This window comes from Alligator mississippiensis, chromosome 15, assembly GCF_030867095.1.
Source record: "Alligator mississippiensis isolate rAllMis1 chromosome 15, rAllMis1, whole genome shotgun sequence".
Taxonomy (NCBI): domain Eukaryota; kingdom Metazoa; phylum Chordata; order Crocodylia; family Alligatoridae; genus Alligator; species Alligator mississippiensis.
Window position 1 is genome coordinate 8,865,998 of NC_081838.1, and position 15,898 is coordinate 8,881,895.

Genomic DNA, 15,898 nt, shown 5'->3' on the forward strand with positions numbered 1-15,898 from the left:
AGATGGAAACCAGGATTTTACACGCACACAAACCAAGATTTTAAGCACACCCACACAGATGAAAGCCAGTTACACACAGACATATACTCAGATAAAAGCCAGGATTTTGCACACACAGAACGAGTAATGCACCCAGCTGGTGGGTCGCACACACAGACACAGGCAGAAGCACCCATGCAGATGGACGCACACGCACGCACAGACGTGTGCACAGACACATGCACGCCCACACAGACACACACGCTCTCACTCAGACGTGCACACCGCAGGGGTGAGATGCAGGAGGAGGCCGTGTACAGGCAGCAGGCCCGACTGCCACCCTAATGCCCCGCGCGCCGGGGAAACTGAGGCACGTGACCCTGGGAGCGCGGCACAGAGCCCAGTGCTCCCCGGTGCCGGGCACGGAAATGCGGCCGCGGCCCCTTTAATTCCCAGTCGCCCGCCACCTGCTTGCCGCCCTGCTCGCGCGGAAGGTCCCGCGCGGGCACCCGTCGGTGTCGCGGAAGGTCCCGCGCGGCGACCCGTAGGCCGGCGATTGTCCCGAGCGGGGACCCGTAGGCGGACGAATCGTGCCCGGGAAACGCGGAGCCCATCAGGGTGCGGCCGGGTCTCCTCAGGCGCGGGAGCCGCCGGGGACTGAGCCCCTCTCTCCCGAGCCCGGCGCTGAGGATGTGCTCCCTGGCGCTCTTCCCCCCGCCGCCGTTGCCCGGGGACGTCACCCTCTACGAGGGCAACAACGCGCTGGTCTCCGGCCGCGTCTTGGAGACGCTCCCGCTGCCTTTCCAGAGTCAGGTGAGGCCGAGCCCAGTCTCCCTGGCCCGGGGAGAAGGGGGCTGCCGCGTGCTCTCCCTCCCCCCCTCCCCGGGGTGGCCTTGCCCTTCTCGTCTGGCACCATACTCTTAAGTGGTTTTCGTATTTTCGGCTCGTGTGCCTGCAGTTGGCTGACCTGCCCACCCTGACCATCCCCAAGGAGACGCTGAAAGCTCACAGCCGCCTGGAGCACAGCACAAAACCTGCCTTCATCCACCACCGGGAGTCCCTCTGGAAAAGGTGCATCAATGCATGGTGAGTGCTTGTGTGCAAGCTGCTGAGAGAGCGAGGGGGCGGATGTCAGCTCATAGACGTCCAGCTCTTTGGCACAGGGGCTCTTTCTGTAAGGAGCTATGCAGCACCTGGCGCAGTGGCATCCTGATTGAGCTACGGGTATACGTAGGGATGCCAAACAATGCATAATATGGGACTGGGGAGCTGGGAGGCAGAAAGGTGACTAGGATTCCTTAGATGAGCCTAATTGTGCTGGTGGCCATTGATTATTTCCCATCACATTCACCTAGTTTCGTAGTTGGTCGGGTCGGAAGGGACCTGAGCAGATCTTCGAGTCTGACCCCTGCCATGGCAGGAAAGGATGCTGGGGTCAAACGACCCCAGCAAGGTGTTCATCCAGCCTCTTCTTAAAGACCCTCAGGGTAGAAGCCAGCACCACTTCTCTTGGAAGTTGGTTCCAGATCCTAGTCTCCCTGACAGTGAAGTAGCGCCTCCTGATGTCTAGTCTGAATCTCCCCTCTGCCAGCTTGTGACCGTTATTTCTAGTCACTCCTGGTAGTGCTTGGGGGAACAGGGACTCCCCCAGTGCCTGCTGGTCCCCCCTGACTAGTTTGTAAATGGCCACTAGATCCCCCCTCAGCCTTCTCTTGTGGAGGCTGAACAGGTTCAGGTCCCGTAGCCTCTCCTCGTAGGGCCTGCCCTGCTGCCCCCCGATCATGCGGGCGGCCCTCCTCTGGACCCTCTCCATGCTGTCCACATCCCTCCTGAAGTGCGGTGCCCAGAACTGGACGCAGTACTCCAACTGTGGCCTGACCAGTGTCGCACAGAGGGGGAGGATCACCTCCTTGGACCTGCTCGAGATGCATCTGTGGATGCATGATAAGGTGCGGTTGGCCTTCTTTCCTGCGTCCCCACACTGTTGGCCCATGTTCATTTTGGCATCAATAATGACTCCAAGATCCTTTTCTGCCTCTGCACTGACAAGGGAGTTCCCCAGCCTGTAGGTGTGCTGCTGGTTCTTCCCCCCCAGGTGAGCACCTTGCACTTGTCAGTGTTGAAACCCATCCTGTTCTCATCCGCCCACCCCTGTAACCTGTCCAGGTCCGATTGCAGACTATTCCTCCCTTCTAGCGTGCCCACTTCCCCCCACATCTTAGTGTTGTCTGCAAATTTAAACAAGAAGCTTTTTACCCCCTCATCCAAGTCACCGATGAAGGTGTTGAACAGTGCGGGCTCAAGGACCGGGCCCTGTGGTATCCCACTGCCCACGTCCCTCCAGGTCGAATAAGACCCATCCACTACCACCTTCCAGCCAGTTAGTGACCCAATTGACTGTGTAGGTGTTGATGCCACAGTCCCCTAGTTTTTTAACGAGAATGGGGTGAGAGACCTGTGCTCATCACTCTCTGATCTAGTGATTGATAGAAGCAGGGTGTCCTTTAATGTGTGTTTGGAACTGAGGAAGAAAAAGCTTGTGCTGCTCTGAAGGCAGCTGTATTGCTGCTAGAAGTGGGAGGGATCCTTTCCACCTAAATCTCCTGGAATGTCAAAGCAGGGAGGGTTGTGGGGGAGGGAAGCTGGCAAATGGGTCAATTGTTTTTTTTACTTCCAAGGGTAGCCAAGAACGGGGTCAGAGTGAGTCAGGAGGCAGCAGGCATAGATATGGTCTTCACCTGGGATAGTGGCAAGTGTCCACAACTGGGAGGCAGGGTGGATTTGGGTGTGTGGGACCATGGGGTTGCCTGATGGCAGGAGGTGGCTGTTGGAGGAAGGGAGCCAGGGCTTGGTGCTTTTGGCAATAAGGGAAAAAATGGAACAGGATGGTGGGCAGCTTCAAAACAACATGTAGCTCTGTCTAGATTCCAGGGTCCTGCCACCAGATTCAGTGTCCAGTCTTGCCAGGGGTCCCAGTAGGATGGGTTGGATCAGTCTGGAGTAATGGAAGTGGAGACAGTTTTGGGCATCTTGCTGTCTTTAGTGTGTGGCAAAGAAGCTAAGTGACTTGCTCAAAGTCATTCAAGGAGTCTTTAGCAGAGCAGAAACTTGAGTTCAGGGATTCCAAGCCAGGGACCAGCAGTGTTGGGGAAGGGTCACTACCCAGGGCATCCATCCTGCTGGCACGCAGGAGACTTATGAGTTTTCCATCTCCAGGCGCGATGTGGGTGTGTGCGGGGTGCTTAGTGAGATCGCCAACGCAGAGGAGGAAGGTGAGTCGGGGCCAAAGCTTCATTTCCCTTCCCCAACCAGTGTCTTTGAGGGATAAGGTAGCAGTCTCCTAATGCCCTCATCCCTGTTCTGTACTGCTGCCATCCTCTGGACATGTCTGTGTCCTCCCCTTACCTCACCACTCCACTAAATCCCTGAAGCCGAAGGGTTTTGATCTCTGCCCAAGCACTGGGGTTTAGACACTGCCATTTTAACCCTTACTCTGGGACCCAGATTCATAGTTGTTAGGGTTGGAAGGGACCTCAATAGATCATCGAGTCCGACCCCCTGCATAGGCAGGAAAGAGTGCTGGGTTTAGATGACTCCAGCTAGATGCATATCCAGTCTCCTCTTGAAGACCCCCAGGGTAGGGGAGAGCACCACCTCCCTTGGGAGCCCATTCCAGACTTTGGCCACTCTAACTGTGAAGAAGTTCTTCCTAATGTCTAGTCTAATTGACCTGTCTCATTTCTGTAAGTCTCTTTTGAAGCCTACCAAACGTATAGCCCCAGCAGCATCTAGTGGCAAAGGGTTCCACAAGCCAGTGCTGCGGAGGCTGGACTGTATTTCCCTTCCATTCTCAGTGTGAAATTTGCTGTCTTGTTAAACCAGCAAATCGCACTCTGAGCCTGTCGCTGTTCAGGGGCCCTAGCTGACCTTGGAGACCTACAGCTCTTCACTGGGACTTGCCTCTCCCTCCCTTGCTACCTTTCAGCTCTAGGCATGTGGATTTCTGTGGTACTAGGGGGTCCTTTGAGAAAGGACAGTACTGCAGGATTTACACCTGACTTGTTACACCCATAATGCCCTGAGGGCCTATTCCTGGGTCCCCGTTAGCTCTGAATCCAATTGCATGCCCCCATTTTGGGGAAGTGGCAACCCTCTCACTCAGGTCTGTTCTCTAGTTCTCCAGTGGGTGAAGACAGGATCACGCTATGCCCTGGCTGTGTGCCACTGGGTTTCCTCTCTCCATGGTTCCCTCTTCCCCCATTTGTCGGTGAGTGCTCCAGCTTATCTCTCCTTGTGCATCTGCCTGCCGTCCCATGCTTGCTTGTGCTCGGTGAGGGTTGGGTTACCCTGATCATAAAGTGCGGTCTTTAGCCACGTGAGCAGGAATGCTAATGTTGGATTCATACCATGTTGCTTTACCATTAAATGATCCAGACCTGCATGTCCGTTGGCGGCTGACTCATCTAGCAATGTGACTGGCAGATGGCAGACGCCCCACACCAGCCATAAAAATGCAAATTTTTACTTGCAGCATTTTTTCATCTCTGCGCTCAGGGGGTTGGTATCATTAGAGGGGCAAAGCTGAGGCCTGGAGAACAAGTAGCTTGTGCTACCTGGCTTAGTAAATCACTGGCAATGAGAACCCAGGTTGTCTGACTCTTGGCCTGATCTATTAAGTCACAGCTGTCTGTGGGACCTACCAGTGTAATCCAGACACAGACCATACAGGCAGAGGGCACGAGTTATCCCCTTCTCTCATTCATTATTAGGGGAGAACAGGAGGATAGTGTTGCCAGTTGGAAACAAACTGACACTGCCCTCTGTTGGCATGATCTGCCACTGAAGTGCTTAATTCTTCTCCCATTTTTCCTTTTCTCAAAGCTAACAAGTGAAGACATGATAGCAGAGTTCTCCCAGGCAGTGGACTGGTAAGTTCTGTGTGTTAAGACTGCAGCGTGTGTATCAACTTAGGCCTGTAGCGTGGCCCATGGCTGTGGTGTCCAAGTTCCTAGCACATATGGAGGGAGGAAGGGCGGTATGACTCCAGTCTCAGGCATCAGTTTCTCACATGTGACCCCCCCTTTCTTGTGTTTCCAGGGCTGGTTGCTCCATCCGGGCCTTTGCTTGGCACCCCCATACCAGCAAGTTTGCTGTGGCCCTATTGGATGACTCTATCCGAGTGTACAACACAAACAGGTGAGGTGCGTTGGGCTGCTCCTGTTGCAGCCAGCAGAGTGAAGATGTCTGTGTTTCAAAGCTGTGGTGATCATAACTCTGTGTTTTAGTGCTATTATGCCTCTGCTGCTTGGGTGAAGACCTCTGTCTATCCCTGTTCCTGGGGTCTGGGAGCTTGTGCTGTGAGCACTTGGGAGCCATGGGAGTGTGGCTTTGCTCTGCTTCATCCAGGGCTTGGAAAGGGAGAGACAAATCAGTGAGCCCCTGGTTCATTTCCTGGCATAGTAGTAGGGGAGCGGAGCACGTCTGACATGCAGCCTGGAATGATGCTCTTCCCATGCAGTGGCACAGCCAGTAGAGTAGCTGAGAACGCACCTTGCTGGCATGGGAGTGACTTGGCTAGGGGCGGTGTCTCTCCCTTTCCCCATGAGTGTCACCGCTTCTCATTTCTCCTGCAGGTCTCCCCACTCTCCGAGTGGGTCTCAGCAGGCAAGTAAAAGCTTTCTTAAGAGAAGACTTTCCCAGTTCATTCTGAAACGCAGCCGGTGTTCCCCCAGGCAGGCTCCAGTGCCTGGCTGGGCTTTCATGCTGGCTACAGCCAAATCAACCCTTGGGACTAGGCCCCAGGCAGTCCCAGGCGCACCGCTTAAAGAGACTAGGTGCGCTGTCATCTCCCCGTCCCCTCGAACCACTGAGTGTTGCAGCTGGGCTGTCCTGTGTTGTGATTTTTTTTTGCCCGGAGTTAGACCCCGACAGGGCCTAGGCACTGTGTGGGGGACTGCTGGGAGTGGAATCGGCACAGCAGAAAGGCTGTGACCAAGCATGCTGGTACAAGGAGGTGTCTTCACTCAGCTTCTGGGGTGGCCACGTGGGTAGGACGTTTCCTAGGTGTTGGTGTGTTCTGACTAATTTTGAGGCCAGATCCTCCTGCTTTCAGTCCACCTGGTGTTGTATAGCCTCCCCTTTGCAGCAGACCTGTGTGACTTGTTTGTTGTCCGCAGACCTGACTTAGGGAAGCAGTTCACAGCTTATAGCATATTTATCCTCAGGCTCAGCTGGCTTTCTGTCTTACAGGGGAACAAAGGGCTGTCTTTGAGTTTGCTCTGGAAGCTTTTAGTGGAGCAGGGAATTGGAATCCAGGTCTTCATGTCCCAGGCTGGCTCCTAATCCTGGGCCTCCCTGAACTTCCGTTTAGAGCAGAGGTGCTTTAGGACCAGAAGGCTCTGGCTAGCTTAGCTTAGGATGCATGTGCACTCGGTCACTACCCCTGCTAGGACTATTGAGCCTGGATGTCTCGGTAGCAAATGTGGAGGGATCAGGCAGTCCTGCTGCGCTCTTGTCCCATGTTGCTTTTTGCTTTCTTGCAGTGCCACAGTGCCCATCCTGAAGCATCGCTTGCAGAGAAATGTGGCCTCCATGGCCTGGAAGCCACTGTGCGCCTCCATCCTCGCTGTGGCATGCCAGACCTGTGTGCTGGTGTGGCACCTGGACCCCACTTCTCTTTCCACCAGGTAACTAGCCACTGGGGGGGGTTGGGGGCTCACATGCTGCTCTCCCATGTTGCGAGCACCACATGAGGCATTGCCCAAATTCCATGCACTTATCAGGGCTGTAGTGCTCCTCTTGTCCAGGTGAACTAAGCAGCTTATTGACAGGGCCTGATCCTCTGGGCACTGGGACAAAGCTCAGGAGTAGAGACTCGCCAACTAGCTGCTTTGTGCAGACAGGCATGTTGCCTGCAGACCTGTACTTTCTGGAACAGGTCCTAAACAGCTTGTATGTTGCTAGCCATCATTTATTTATTTATGTATGTATGTATTTATTTACTTCCTGTCCACCCCCAGGCCTTCCTCTGGTTGCGCACAGGTGCTTTCCCATCCTGGTCACAGTCCCGTCACCAGCCTGGCCTGGGCACCCAGCGGGGGGATGCTGCTTTCAGCCTCGCCGGTTGACACAGCCATGCTCGTGAGTAACAGCCACCTCCTTGTTGTTCACCGTGGGGGTTGGAGTGGAGCTGGCAATGCCCCTGGTGCTCTTTGCTGGATGGACCCAGCCTCATTGCTCCAGGGGCTCAGAGCCTCCTAAGGCATTCAGTGTGCTCCACAGTTCTGCAGCAGTAGCCAGCTCTCCTGGGAGACACTGGAACAGCAGGGGGTGCCCTCAATCTGAACTGAGGTCTGGGAGCAGAGCACTGTGGAGGATCCATGGCTGGCATGGTGGGGGTGGGAATGAGAAATTAGGCTGATGGGTCATTAGCAGTGCTGCCTGGGAGGTGTCCAGAGCAGGGATAGCGAGGGGGGGCCTTAAGGTGCTTGTAGCAAGATGGGGACTGAGGTACATTGAGCAGGTCTGGCCCAACCTAGCACCTCTTTCCTTTCTCCATAGACCCATACTTCTCACTTGGCAGCAGCTTGGCTATGAAGAAGCCCCAGACACTCCTTGTTTCCTGGGCCAGGAAGGGCCTGAGGGAGGTAGCTTGTTTAATCTGATGGGGGCAAGCCAAGTTGCTGGAAGTGGCTGTGGGCCAGTGATTGCAGCCAATGAGGCTGGAACTTGCTAGGTGAGTCTCCCTTACCAGGACAGGCCTAGGGAGCTGCATAGAGCAAGGAGATGTCTCCCACAAACAAGCAGATTACAGCCCTACCCACTGGGAAATGGTTCTCTCCCAGATCCGCAGCAGAGCCTAATACCATAAGCATGGCCAGTGTTTGTCACACTCTCCCCTTGTAGGAAAAAACCTACCAGAGAGACAGCTGAACCCAGCAGCAATGCCTGGATCCTCTCTAGCTTCCAGCTCTTCCCCCACCAGCCAGTATACTCCTTTTCCCCTCTGATTTCACCCCTCTTTTCTGTGTCTCTCCAGGTGTGGGATGTGTCCACTGAAAACTGTGTCCAGCTGCAGTGGTTTGGAGGGGGCGGGGTCACCCATCTGGCTTGGTCGCCAGATGGCAGCAAGGTGCTAGCTGCTACACCCTCAGCCGTGTTCAGGTGGGCGCTGAGGGCCATGGGGAGTGTGGTATGAAGTAGGGGTTCCCAGGCAGGGTTGTGTGCCCCACTATTGGCACGTAAGCTTGATGTTCCTAAATGATTTCTTAGGGTGGTACGCACAGGGAGGAGCAGGGCTGGACTGTTCATCCCCAGAGGTTTAAGAGCTGATTCCAAACCTTGTCTTTCAGGGTGTGGGAAGCCCAGATGTGGACGTGTGAGAGGTGGCCAACCATCAAGGGCCGTTGCCAGGTACTTTGGTGCACAGTGCTGATAGGTGTGCTCCTGGGTCAGAGCTAAAGAGATGGAGGGAGTCGAGTGACTGGGTCTTGGGGTGGGTAAGGGATGAGCAGCTGAAAACAGCCCCTTGTGCTGCCATGTGTGCTAGATTCATAGCAGTGGATGGACTAACTGTGTGGGCTGAGCTGCCCAGTGCACACCCTTCGCTTCTCCAGGGCAAGACCAGCCCTAGCTGCTTTAGGAACTTAGAGCCAGATCCAGAGAAAGGACTTAGGTGCTGCATGTGCAATGTCTGGAATTTCAGGTCCAAGTTACTGGCCTACAGACCCTGAGCACTGCTGTCTGGTTTAAGCATGTGTCTCTGATTTTATTTTATTTTATTTTTTTCCCCTCTCAGACTGGCTGCTGGAGCCCTGATGGCAGCCGCTTGCTCTTTACAGTTCTGGGGGAGTCAGTCATTTATTCCTTGTCTTTCTCAGAGTACAAAGGTGAGTTTGCCCCCACTCCCCTCCATGGCTTCCTAAGCCATAATGCAGCTGTCTGTGGGGTGGGACGTGACTAACTTTTTTTTTTCGAACAGCGTAGATGAATGCTGCACACTGACTTGGCTTAGCCCATGGAGCAGAGAAAGCTTTTTATGCACTCGGACCTGCAGGGACAATTTTAGGGAGGCAGAACAGAATAATCTGTTATGAAACTTGGCTGAGACATGGGCCACCCCCCAGTTCTTGTAGTATGTGGTAGGATCTCTTACTGAGCAGGATCTCTTTCTCGTGAGCCGTTTGCAGAAAATCCAGACTGCAGATTCTTGTGGTGCAGACCTGAGAGACCGCTATCTGTTGCATGTTTGTCCACCCTGATCTTCCTCCTAGTGGTGGGTGCAAAGTGCTGGTGGTCTTTTTTGCTTCACACACAGCTCTGTGACTTCATTAGCCCTGTCTGAGTGGCAGCACTCATCTTCCTCCATCTTATTCTCTTGCAGGAGAGATGCAGGGGCAAGTAGGAGGGCCCAAGACGGCATCTATTGTGGCAGACCTGTCAGAGACCACCTTTGAGACGATGTATGGGGAGGAGAGGTGAGAACCGGGTACATAGCAGTGCTGCAGGCAGGGGAGGTGCAATTGCTGGGAGCAGCTCTGCAGGTTCAGGCCCCAAGTGGAAGATGCAGATGGCCATATACACGTACATGTGTCCAGGCAGTTTGTGCTGCATGTATCCAGGTGTAGTATGATTGGGGCATCCTCCATGTTTGCCTCCAGCTCTTGTTTTGAGGTGTTTTCCATGGAGGTTGGTGACATCTGCCAGAGCCAGCTGGAAAACAGGCAGTGCCTTTTCACTTTGTGTCCAGGGTCTCGTGTCAACACCCATAGTCTTGGTCCTGAGGCTTTCCATGGTGTTTGCACTTCTGGATCATCCCTGTGCTGGCACAGCCAGAGTGGCCAACAAAGCTGTTCTCAGCTGAGCCATGTCACTTGTGTCTTGGCATAAAGGCTTCAAGTCAGCTTCAGGGATAGATGGCTAGCATAACCCAGCTGTGTTCCTCTGTTCCCATCAGACAGGCACAGGGCTGCCTGGAACAGAGCCGCACTACCAGGGAGACAGAGGGTCTGTGCACAGTTGTGAGCCCAGCTAGTTGGGGAATTTGTGGTGCTGCAGTGGGATGGGTATACAGGGATCCTGGCAGTGAATCGTCTGCCAGCCTGAGTGGCATAGGTGTAGTCTGAGTCTCCCCTGCCTTAGTGCAAGCTGCTCTTAACTCCCTGTATGTTGGTTGCAGGATTGGCGGGGAAGTACACTCCATGGTCTGGGACCCCAGCGGCGAGAGGCTTGCAGTCATCATCAGAGGTAAAACTCTGGATCCATCCATCTCTCCAGCCCAGAATGGGCCCTTCCTTGGGACTCTGGATCTGTACTGCCTAGATAGAGCCTGAGTAGGTCCAGTCTCCACACCTGGCATAATGTTAAACAGGGACAAGTGGCGGACCTGGGAGCCAAATAATGCACAAGGTGCTTGAGGCAGGAGTCAGAAAGGGGAGATGAGAGAGATTCGAGTGGAAGGTCGGTCCTGGCCATCTGGGGTGGGACTTCCCGAAGGAGAGAAGCTGGCACCTGCTTAGGGTGCCAGCCTGGGCCTTGGGGGACCCTGACTCGGCCCACGCAGCTCTGTCATACATGTCCTCTGTGATATTGGGCATCCCTTAGCCTTTGTACCTCGTTGCCCATCTGTGCAATAGCCAGAATGATGCTGCCTGCCTCACTCCCTTGTGTGGGGATTGCAAGGTGGTTGGGTACAAAATGCCATGCCCCCTCGCACAGGAAGTGTGTGGAGAAGCAGGGACCTAGGCCCAGACCCCTGTTTCCCAGGATGCTGCTCTAATCCCCCTATGCCTGCTCCTTATATTTAAGCACCATGGCATCCAAGACCCATTGGGGTACATCACTTAAGTGTTTGAAAAGCCCCATCTCAGACATTGCTTTCCCCAGTTTTTTAGCTTCATGTTCCAAGGGACTGGAGGTTAAGTTCGTTTCTGTCCAGACTTTGTGGCAGTCTGGTTCAGAGCTGTCAAGCAGAGGAGGAAGGTGGATGTGTCAGCCAGTGGGATCCCTTCACAAATGAGATGAAGCTTGCTAATAGAGTGTTATCCACAGTCCTGTGGGTGTGTGCTGTCACAGCTGTTTCCTGTGCGCTCGTGCCTTTGCTTTCTCCAACCCTCTCTCGTGGTTTTCCCCTTCTAACTTGCACAGCTGTTTCTGTTTTTCAGACATAACAACTAACACACCACTTTCTTGTCTTTCTTCTTCTCCAGGAAACCCCGGAAGCAGGACAGTCATTGCTGTGTTTCGTACTCGCAACAGCCCAGTGTTCGAACTCCTGCCATGGTGTGTGTTGTTGACTTAAATGGTAGCCCTTTGATTTCAAAGGCAGAGGGTCTGTTCTGCTGGAGATTTCACAGCTATAGGACTTCTCCACCAAATCCTGGCTCCTGTCCGAGCAGGACCGTTTCTCCATTGTGATTTCTGGCAGGAGAATGTGCCCTGTTCTTGGTGCTTTTCCTTCAGAGGGTGTAGATGGACCAGCAATAAAATAGTGGGGCCAGCCTCCTTGGCAGGCAGGCTACAAATTAGCTCTGCACCCTCCTGAGTGCCACTCCAATCCCCTTCCCCTGCTTCCTGCCTGAGCTGCTAGTCCCTTCCCTAATTTACTGTGTGCCACACACACACAGGCTACATGAGCCACTTGTGGAGTGGCACTTGTGGCTCGTGTGCCGCAGACTGGGCACACCAGAATTAAAGCACTTGAGTGCTTCACAGCTGCTCCATCTGTGAGCTGAACTGTTGCAGTTGACTGCCGTTTCATTCCATGGCAAATTAACATGGTTTAGGCACTGTTTCTGTCTGCACCAAGTGTGTAGGGACCCGGGTGCATCAGATCAGCTGGTCCACACCACGTAGCAGTTGCCTGTCCTCTCTGAAGTTGTCACGTTTTAAGTCTGTCTGAGGTGCAACTCAGCCCTCAGCTCCTACCCACATTTGAGAAGCAAATGCAGCAGCTTTAGTGCTGCTTTCCTAGCCAGGCATGAGGGCCAGAGGAGGTCTAAGACCCATAGCCCATTCTGATGCCCATCATGAAGGGGGTTGATCTGTTGTGATCAGCACAGAGCTACCTAGGCAGTAACTGTTCTTTCTCTCTCCAGCGGCTTTGTACAGGGCGAGCCAGGAGCTCAGCCACAGCTCATCGCTTTCCATCCCTGCTTTAAGAAGGGGGCCCTCTTGACTGTGGTGAGTGCAGCTTTGTTATGGGCTTTTCCAGGTATGCAGGGCCAGCTTAGCTTAGTTTAGCTTAGCTGAGATGGTCTCAAGATTTCCCAACCCCCTGCACAGACCCTGATGGCTGAAGTCGATTTCTTCTTGGCGCACACTCTGCAGCAGGAAGACTGTTCCTGGAGTGGCCAGGCAGCAGCAAGCAGAAGCTAGCTCTGGATGTGGTGGGGTGGGACATGGCTAGCTCTGCTGGCAGTGGGAATACGCCCATTGCCACTACCCTGACTTGGGGTCCGTTGGCCTACGGCCACGAGGCTGATGGTGTGGGCAGATGGCACCAGAGCCAAGCTCCGATAGGGCAGAGGGCTGGTGTGCCCAGTGCTGGTTCGGTGTCCATGCTCTATTCTCTCTCTTTCTTTCTTCTCCCACCCAGTGCTGGTCTACAGGACGGATCAGCCATATCCCCTTCTTCTTTGTGGGCGCCCAGTTCCCTTGCTTCAGCCCCAGCCACAGTCCCATGGCATCCCTGAGCAGGAGCAGCACCAGGGTACGTGAGCAGCCCCTGTTCTCAGAGCTGTGAAGCCTGATGCTCGGGAGCCTAGGGTCGGACTGCTGTTCAAGCCCCTTTGGACCTCCCTGTAAAACTGGATTGCAGTGCTGGGTAACCATAGGACACCTCGTGGTTGTTGCTTCCTCCTTGAGCCTGACCTGAAGTGGGCTTTTCCCTTCCAGTGGAGACATGCACAGGGATTGGGCAGAGGCTGCTGGACGGACTGAATGGATTTGTATCCAGTGCTGTCTGTGCAGGGCTGGGGACACCTCTGTGCTGTGTGGGTGGACGTAGCAGCCCGCGTGGTGCTACGCAGATTAAAGGTCAAGCTTTGTCTCCCTTTTTGTCTGGCTTCTCTAGAAGTGTCTGAATCCAGCTACTGCGCCGAGGTCTGGGTCTCTGTAGAGCAGACTGGCTTGGAATCCGAAGGGCCTGAGTTCATTCCTGGCTACTGACTTACCCCTTGGTGCTGTGTTGCATACAGGTGTGCAGCTGGCTGCGTGGAGCAGGGAAGGGGCTCTTTTAAGGTCCGTAAGGTGTGGAACCCAGGTGTCCTGTATAGGTGACCTTTCTTACTTGGGGCATCTCTGACCAGCTTTATATAAAAGCAACTTAACTGATTGCACGGGCCCAGGATTGTGCCCAGGTCCTGGGCTGGATTGCTGCACAGACCAGGGCTGTGTCGCAACAGAGGTATTCTTATATCAGCTGTGAGGCAGCGGGGAGTTGAATCCAGATTATGCAAGCCCCAGGCTAGTGACTGAACTGCTAGACCCGCCTGCTGTAGGGGGGGCTTTGGGATTTTCACTTGGTTTGCTGGTGGCTTTGTAGCTGTGGTCAAATATATGTAGTCTAGTAGTGGTCCTTGAGAGGCCTGCACAGAGGCTGTGGATAAAACCAACAGTTCAGAACAGGCTGAAAAGAAACACCCTATTGCCTCGCCTATGACATCTGTTTTTCCAAAAATCGGCTGCTGGAAATTGTGGTGGGTGTTATAAGTGGGGAAATACAGTTGCAGCACAAACTGTTATTGGTGGGAAAATGAAGTAAGACTGCACCTCCTCCCCCAGGAGCAGTGTGTTGCTCCTTAGTATCTGCAAGATCTTGTTTTCCTCTATTCTGCCTTTCAAAAACCAGTTGCGTGTCTCATTCAGGAACGTGTGATAGGCAAGATGATATGGCCCATTCCTTGGGAATCTAGTGGACATGCTGCTGCAGGGCAGGAGGAAGCAGAGCTGAGTGGGATTCAGTAGAGGAGGAGATGCAGATGTGAAAAGTACCCTCTGCTTCTGAACAGGAGATATCAGCCACCAGGACTGCATTTGCACCAGGATGCATTACAGCTTGGGCGGTGCGTCCTGATCCTCAGAGTCTCTGCCCCTGGGAGCGAAGAGACTTCTGACTGTTGGTTGAGGAGTGGGCTGATGATGACTTCCTCAGATCCCCTGCCAGACAGGACCCCAGACACTCGCCATTTGCAATGATGGCTTGTGGCAACTCCCCGTGTTCTCTGCTTTTAAGGACTTGCCCTCAGCAGAGCCTGAGGCGACGTAGTGGCAGCTGCTGTTAGAGCTCCTGCACTCAGAGTCCCCGGGAGGGTTGACTCTGATACCCCTGCTCCGTGCCGCAGAGCCCTGCAGCCCTAGGAGCCAGCAGGAAGCAAGAGGCCAGCTGTAACGAACATGGTGAGAGGGCAGAGCCAGTCACACTCCCACTGTCTGTGCCAGAAGGAAGCTGTCGCTCGCTTTGTTTGTGAATTAAAAAGCCGCTACACAAAGGCTCAAACTGTTTGACAGGAAAGACCAGCTCAGGCTGCAGGGAGGAGGCACCGGAAAAAGAAATGAGTGTTTTGAAGCTCTACAGATCTGGCCCAAGCTTAGGGCTGTCTGACTTCCCTCCTGCCTGACCTCAGCTCTCTGCAATTAAAGGATAGCACTGAGCAGGTGTCTTCCAGAGGGACCTGTGCATGTCCAGCATCATACCAGCTGGCTCTGACGGAGAACTGGGGGCTCGTGAGGGCACTGGTGGAGTCTGGATGCCTGGGTTCTACCTTCAGCACTGGGGAAGATCAGGGGCTTGTGGTAGCTTCAGAGGAGCCTGGACTCCTGAGTTTGGCTCCCAGCTCTAGTGGGGCAGGGGGAGGGGGTTTGCAGGGTGCCCAGACTCCTGGCCTTGCTCCCCACCCTCCTTTGCCCAGATCCAGCCCCACGTACCTGTGCCAGCAGTGCCCCTACACGGTCCTAGCCCACAGTGAGGGCGGTGCAGAGCTGGGAGCAGCCCCAACCTGACCGCTTTCCCCCACCCCACCCAGAGCAGAGGCTGCGCCCAGCTTAGTGCTGAGCGCTGCAGGGGAAGCCCAGGCAGTGCCCTATCCCTCCACACACCCCCACCCACCTAAGGGCCCAGTGCACTGCCCCAACACAGGAGGGCAGGTGCAGGTGGCACAGCCCGTGGGGCAGGGCTGGGGACCACATGGCAGTGTGGGGCAGGGCTCTGGGCAGCTGGAGTCCAGCAGGCAAAGGGTTAGAAGTGGAGGGGGATCAGCCCCCAGGTCTTCATGGCTCACAGCAACCCAGGGACTGCGGCTAGAGCAGGGGTGATCCTGAAGCTGAGGTGAGGGTACCACTGGGCTGCCTCTGTCCAGGCCTAGGGCACATCCTCCAAGCCCCAGCTACTTGGGGATGGCTGTGAGCTCTGCCCCACCACCCTGGAGCTCAAGGGGATGGGAACGGGCTGGAGGCTAGTGCCTCTCTTCCCTTCCCTGGCACTCTGGGGCCTGCCCAGTCCTATGCTCTAAGAGCAGCACCATACAGGACCTCCCCCACCCCACCCCCGATACTGGGCTGTGGCACCCAGGGATTGGGGCAGGGCAGACTCATTTCAGCCCCATTCACCAATGGACCCAACCTGCTCCTGGGGGAAAGGGGCACCCACAGCTATTTAGCAGGGGAGGGAAGGACGCAGTTTCTGGATCAGACTTGACCGCAACTGAGAGGAACTGGGGAAAATCTCTGATCAGACCCAGCTCACTCTCCCTTTCAGGTCCCTTGGAGTTGTTTCCTAGCAGGCAAGATGGGAAATGCTGTGGTCCTTCAGGCCCTCTCGCATGGATGCAGCTGGATACCCTTGGCATAGATGGTGCACAGGTTGGCTTCCTCGAAGAGTCCCCAGGCAGGTTTTGCTGGTCTCCTGCAGCACCAGGACAGC

General features: G+C 54.7%; 1 protein-coding gene across 1 annotated transcript; it reads left to right on the forward strand.

The window, feature by feature from the left end:
* Window positions 1–301: 301 nt before the first annotated feature.
* Window positions 302–13,035, forward strand: AAAS (aladin WD repeat nucleoporin). The gene is made up of 16 exons (XM_006273343.4): window positions 302–792; window positions 938–1,065; window positions 3,196–3,251; window positions 4,155–4,246; window positions 4,861–4,907; window positions 5,077–5,175; window positions 6,522–6,665; window positions 6,999–7,119; window positions 8,018–8,142; window positions 8,331–8,391; window positions 8,777–8,867; window positions 9,362–9,455; window positions 10,157–10,224; window positions 11,187–11,259; window positions 12,075–12,159; window positions 12,575–13,035. Exons 1-16 carry the CDS (start codon window positions 670–672, stop codon window positions 12,719–12,721), a joined length of 1,554 nt encoding a protein of 517 aa, XP_006273405.2. The 5' UTR covers window positions 302–669; the 3' UTR covers window positions 12,722–13,035.
* The last annotated feature ends 2,863 nt before the right edge of the window (window positions 13,036–15,898 follow it).